General features: G+C 37.7%; 1 protein-coding gene across 1 annotated transcript in view; it reads right to left on the bottom strand.

Annotated features, from left to right (window-relative positions):
• Window positions 1-4855, bottom strand: part of Zscan16 (zinc finger and SCAN domain containing 16) — a 10433-nt gene extending 5578 nt beyond the window's left edge. The window contains 3 exon segments of the mRNA XM_015507174.1: window positions 3422-3559; window positions 4460-4771; window positions 4774-4855. Coding sequence (XP_015362660.1) covers window positions 3422-3559; window positions 4460-4771; window positions 4774-4855 — 532 coding nt within the window.
• Between the last annotated feature and the right edge of the window lie 2070 nt (window positions 4856-6925).

The following is a 6925-nucleotide window of genomic DNA, read 5'->3' as shown; positions in this document are numbered from 1 at the left end:
TTTTTTTTTTTTTTTTTTTTTTTTTTTTTTTTTTTTTTTTTTTTTTTTTTTTGGTGGAAAGTGCGGAACTCAAAAATTGTGGAAGGTTACTGGTGGTATAACTTGGAAAAAAGTCACACGTGTAATGTTCAATATAGACAAAATGGACTTCCTTAAGAATTCTCAGGCTTCACATAATACCTAGATTTCATGAAGCCTCATATTTTAATTATATAGTATTCCCTTTCAAGGTGACTTTGGTAGCAGCATATGTGCAGGCTTCTTCAATTTTGTATTTTTCTGGATTTATGCTAACAGAAAGCAGAATGAAAACAGCCCAGAAGTATTAATGGAAAAGAAGAAGGAAAGATCATCTAGAATTTGAAGTGTTGAATAGATGAGCAATACAGTGTTCTACATGGTAGAATTTAATATGTTGACATGTAACACCATTATAATGAACTCTGTTATGAACAAATCCTGTTTCCTCCAAAATTGTATGACTCTTCAGAGAAAAGAGGCAAAGACTCAATATAGATAAGCTTTGTAAGGTAGTCTGTACCTTTTAGCTTCTGTCCTCTTCCCTAACTACTCTTGCTAAGGGTATTAATGTCTAAATGCCAAATTCTAAGGAATATTTATTGGTCTTTATCTTGTGTCCTATTAGTAGCATTAGCTCCTTCTGATCTCTCCTCCTGCCTGAAACTCCTCCTATGGCTTCAAGTAATAACATTCTTTTCTGCTTCTTTTACCTCTATTCTTTCTCTTTCACAGAATCCTTCCTCCACCTGAACTTTAAACAGTGGCATGCCTTAGGATTTTGTATGCAGTTCTCTTCTGTTTTTACATTATACCTTCTTTCTCCTCTACACCCATTTACTGGGGAGTGACTGCCAAATCTCTTTCTATACCTTTGTGCTAAATTCAGAACCATATTTTAAGCTGCATGGCTCACTGGATTTTATGTACACTAATTTTTAACAGGCACAGTTCACATAAAAATTGAATTCACTACCTTTAACTTTTCTTCACCCAAAATGGACATCTCTCTCTTAATTTTCCTCTCAACTACTGGCACTGTTTTTGACCCACAGGACCAAGTTACAAGCTTGGATAGTATTAAAACTATCCCCTCATATCTAATCAAATCTGTTCATTATACTTCATAAATATCTTTTGAATTTTTGGCTTCTTTTCCAGCCTTATTCCTACTTTGGTCCATCATTATCTATATTTGAGAGTGGTTCTTCCCCCATCCACTTCATGCTTATATTTTTTCTCCCTACTGTAGTTCTATGACACAATTACAGACTTGGAAGATAGGAAAAAAGAAAATAAGTCATCTCTTATTTTATCAAAATAAAATAAAAACTTGATACAACCACTGCCTACATACTTCCAATCCTTTTCTGTTATACAGGAACTTTAAAAAAATCCTTACTTCTTAAAATAGATTCTTATCATCTATGTTACCTACTTTTGTATTTAAAAGCATAAAACAGACCTCCTCCATCTATAGAGAAAGGGTAAGAGGCACTGGAAAGGATAGGTCTTGGGTAACTGGGACTTAAAATTTACTTGTTTTTTAGTGTAGCCTGTGGATACACTAGACAACTGGCTTGCAATTAGTGAGTTGGGATGGTGACTAAACCCGTTTAACTCACTAAGCTAATTTAAAACAACTCTATTGAACTAATAAATCCTTGCTCTCTTTTCCTTACATCTTTTAGCATGGTGTTATGTTGTAGACTGAGTTGTGTCCTCTCAAAAATTCATACATTGAAGCCCCAACCCTTAATGTGACTTCATTTGAGAAAAGGGCCTTTAATAAGGTAATTAAGGTTAAATGAAATCATAAGACAGGACTGTAACCCAACAGGACTGGTGTCCTCGTAAAAAGAAGAGATACCAGGAATGGTGTACAACAGAGAAAAGGCCAACTGAAGACACAGTGAGAAGTCTGCAAGTCAAAGAGAGAGGCATCATCAGAAATTAATGCTGATCTTGGACTTACAGCCTCCAAAACTATGAGACAATAAATTTCTGTCATTTAAACCACCCGGTCTATGGTATTTTTTTTTTTTTAAACGGCAGCTCTAGCTGATTAATAAGAAGAACCATGAATTCTCTTGTCCCCAAATGAAAACTTAAGAGAATCTGGAATTAGAATCATTAGATAACAACAGATAGAAGTGTAAGCTATTATTAACTTGAATGAGTATTTAAACCCTATATTCTACCCATTGGGTCAACTAGCAGCTTTTATATATATAGTGAAAAACTGAAATAATTCATTCTGTTTTGGGACGAGGGTAAAAAGAGGATAAAATTCCCCACTGTGAGGTAGAAGACAAAAGGGAAATCTTTAAAAGGAAAGGATAAAAATGAGGAAGTTGCACTCTGCTATGGTTTGTCCTCTTTGGAATTCATGTTGGGGTTTAATCCCCATTGTGAGGTATGCATAGTGTTTAGAGATAAAATCTTTGAAAGGTGATTAGGATTAAATGAGTTCATCAGAGTGGAGTCTTCATGATTGAATACCAGTAGCTTTATGAACAGAGGGAGAGAACCCAGATGACACACACATGTTCCTTGTCCATTGACATGTGATGTCTTGTGTTACCTTGGGACTCTGCCAGTAAGAAGGCACTCACTAGGTGCTGCAGTCCGGCTGCAGCAAAATAACTGGGGGGTGACGAACAACTTGTGTACATTGATACAGCAGGAGTGGAAGCCGTTTATTGTAGGACCACAGAGGTATTTATACATTCCACACAGCTTATCTTAATTAACATAAAATAGATACAGCAGTCAACCAATAAGGAATCTCCACACTTAATGGCTCGCTGGCATTACTTCACAAACCATTCCCTCTGGCAAAATGCCAGGCGCCACCCTGTGGTGAGCCGTTTCTGCCGTTTATGCAAATTATGGTCACCATTACATGATGGCGCTGGCTCCGCTGTGGTCTGTGACAAACAACTCCTTGTTTGGGAGAGTTGGCACATGACTTTTCATCACTCTATGAGAAAGCTCCACGTGGCTGCTTTGCATTGGGGCTTGAGATGCTTTATTAAGGCTGGGAGGGGCATCCGAAGGAGGAAAACTGAAGAGGAGAACTGAAGAGAAGAACTGTCAGGGGCCTGAATAAACTGCTGAAAGAAGATTCCTGAGTGTTGCGTCTTCCTTGCGGGCAAGGGGGCGCTACACCACCCAGACTTGTTTACAGACTCTAACATTTGCCAGGCGCCATCCTGACTTGTTTACAGACTCTAACAACTAGGTGCAGCCCTAGACCCTGACCAGAACTGAGAGCAAAAATAAACTTCTTATGTTGATTACATATCTAGCCTATGGTATTGCTAGCAATCGAAAATGGACTAAGTTACCTCAAACCTAAGAAACCATCTCTTCTCTCATATACAAAGAACTGGCTCCTTACCATTCCTATGTAGCTTCCCAAGTTCGAGTTCCAGCTGGGTCTTCTTGGGATGAAGCTGGACAGTCTGCAATTCACTTGGCATTCCAAAGGGGGCCAACCTGTCCAAGAGTATGTCCTGTCTTTCTGAATTAGCTGGACCTGGGAACAATGAAGTATGATTAGGCTTATCATAGATAGATTTTGTGACAACTGAAAAAACTTCAAATAAAGGGTCTTATAAAGCATCTGTAAGGGCTAGGATCATAGAAAACTGGTCAAATTTTTATCATTGGTCCAAGAAAAATGAAAAAAAATCCTGTCTTCTCCCATTGATCACACAGAAGTCCAGGATTATAATTTTGGGATTTGGAAGATGTCTAAAAAAATCACCTAGCCCAACTATAGCAATGGGGGCATTTCTTCTATAACCATGCTATTCAATATAGTAGCCACTAGCAAAATGTGCTTGAGTAAAGTTGAGTATAAATGGAGATAGACTAAGTATAAAATACATACCAAATTTCAAAAACAATACTAAAAAATCTAAAATACCATGTCTTACATTGATTACATACTTTGGGTTAAATAAAACATTTAATTTTACCTGTTTTTATTTTTAAATAAAATTATTATTAAATAATTCTGTTCCCACTAGGAAATTTAAAATTATATATCTGGCTCACATTAGAGTTGTTGAACAGTGCTGTTCTACAATGTTCTTAACAAATCTACTTGAATCTTTTTCAATACTTCTGTGGAAAGGGAGTGTCTCTCCCAGTTTAGTTATAGGTAGTTTTAAATGTTAGAAAAATCTTGTTTCTTTCAGATGCCTATTTGCCTTCCTATAACTTCTCACTGATCCTAGCCTTCTAAACTAAAACAGAATCCGTCTAGTGTTGTCTTTTCTTTTTACTCAGTTATATTTTATCTATTGACATAGTTATGTCCCTCACTAAGTCTTGTTCTTTTCTAGGGTACACATTTTGAATTATGTTCAGGTATTTCTTTCATATGACTTTTGTTTTGACTTGGTCTGTATACACTGATCAGTCTAATGACTGTCTCATCACACCTGCTTTTGGGGCTCATCAAGCTCTCTTTCCAAATCCTCCAGCACAGTTACTGCCTCCTCTCTAGTCTCTGGATGGTGTGCCTGCATCCATTCTTGCAGGTCTACAGGAAGAATGCTCAGGAACTGTTCTAGCACCAACAAGTCTAAAATCTGCTCCTTGGTGTGACATTCTGGCCTTAACCACTGGCGGCAGAGCCTCCAAAGCTGGGTAAGAGCTTCACAGAGTCCAGGCGCACCCTGATAGCAGAGCTTTCTGAAGTGCTGTCTGAAGAGTTCTCTACTACAATGACTAAACTTCTTGAGATGGAGTCCTGTTCCCAATAATGGTTCTCTGCTTTAATCATAAGTCCTTTTTGTTCTTTAGGTTCCAGGGCTGAAGCCATTTTGTGCTTTACCAGGACATTAATACTTTATCTGGGATTGATTCAAGGACAATCTCTTAGGATTTTGCTTCAAAGACACTCCCAAGGCATAAAAAATTGTTACCATAGAGAAATGACAAAAACTGTTGCAATGATAAACACACCAGAGCTGAGTCAGAAAAAAAAAATGTCTTATAAGTGGCTATAAGAAAAACAAAACAAAACAGAAAAGCAGGGACAGGATTTGAATGTGTGCTCTACCATGCAATTTAGAGAAAATTAGTTACCTAGATAGACTAGAGTTTAACTAGAGGTACATTTTACATGTATGTAAAATGATGCTGCTCACTGAGTTAATGTATGGAGTAAATGACAAAGGTTTGCCCTAGCAAGGCAGCTTGTAATCATGGAAGTAACACTAAGTATTAACAGTTTTGTTAAAAGGCTTTTCCATTCCACATCTAAGATGCATGGGTTTACTTGTGTCCCCAGGATTGGTTGTGGAGGTCATGTGCCAACCCAGGAATGGGGTCTAATGGATGTCTCCATGAGAGGAACCTGCAACCTGTGACATTCCACCCCAGGACCGCTTGGAGGGTCGCCCTAAATCATCAATTGTAGATCTTTTGGGGATGGGGGTAGGACAATGGCAGTGCATAGCGCCCACGACAGGGAGTTGTGGGAAGGGGAATGCTGCTGACTACAGCTGTGCTATTCCTTACTCTTTTCCACCTGGGGGTCTGGAAATACTCACCTCGCATGTGGACAGGAACAAGGGAAGCAGCTGACACCCCTAAACCGCCTGAACAAAGGCTACACTCAGACTAGTTAGTGACCCGTGGCGACCATCAGGTATTTCTGGATCGCTCTAGGAAGCTTTGCCTTGGGGGTAGCTTCACAGCTTCTCTCCTCCGCTATAGCCTGTGGAGGACCTGTTTCAGTACCTCTATTGATGGGCCTGCGGGGCCACAGGCACGACGTCTGGTACTTAAAAACAAAACAATACTCCAAACCAACTTTTTCTCCCTCTAGAGAATTTTTCGGCTTAGTTATTAAGTAATGTAAATAACTAGTGCATTCACATAAATTTATTTATTTATTATTTTTTTTATTGGTTGTTCAAAACATTACAAAACTCTTGACATATTTCATACATTAGATTCAAGTGGGTTATGAACTCCCATTTTTACCCCAAATACAGATTGCAAAATTACATAAATTTATTAAAAAGAATAAATGTCCCTTGGCATATAGTTTTGACAACAAATATTTCTCAAGTCTTGTACATCTTTCCATAAACACATATTACACTCGCCATGTACCTGCTACACAAATTGTAACATATCTATACCTTGTTTATTTTTCCTCCTAACAGTTGACCTTGAACATGAAGGTTCTCCTGAATCTTGCTTTAAAAAAATTTTTAAAACTCTATAGTATTCAATTGTTTATGTACCATAATTTATTAATAGCTATTTCATTGGTGGTTATGTAGATTGCTTCCGATTTTTCTTTTTCAAATGCTGCCACAATAAATTATTGTGAATATACACCATTTCCTGTGCATAAAAACATATTCATAGTCTATACACTTAGAGAATTACTAGATCATAGAGTAGGGATATACTTTGGTAAGTGCCAAGTCAGCAATCACAGAACCCACTGGTGATGTTGTTTTTCACCTATACTTGTCAACATAATGTTATATTTTGATCTTTGCCTAACTGATGAGTGAAAAATACTGTCTTCATTTTGTCCTCCTTTCCCCCCTTCTTTCCACAAATCTATGCCAGGCACTATTCCAGAAACTGGAACTATACTTTTGAGCAAAACATTGCCCTTGTTTTCATTGAATTTGTAGCCTGTTGGAGTCACAATGAGGCAAATTGCCAGAGTGACTCTATCTTGTGCAAACATTTTGTGGGAAGTAGCACATGGGGAGAAGTTTACATTAGGTTAAAAAAGTTATGAATAGAGAGAGAGAATATGTGCTGCACATAGCAAATAGTTTTCTGAGTTCTGCAAACAAACATTCCAGGAAGTTAGAACAATGTCCCAGGGAGGAAGTCATTAGTTAGAAAATATTAACAT

Source organism: Marmota marmota, unplaced genomic scaffold (assembly GCF_001458135.2).
Source record: "Marmota marmota marmota unplaced genomic scaffold, marMar, whole genome shotgun sequence".
NCBI lineage: Eukaryota > Metazoa > Chordata > Mammalia > Rodentia > Sciuridae > Marmota > Marmota marmota.
Note: the sequence above shows the minus strand (reverse complement) of the source record. Positions and strands in the feature narration are given on the sequence as shown.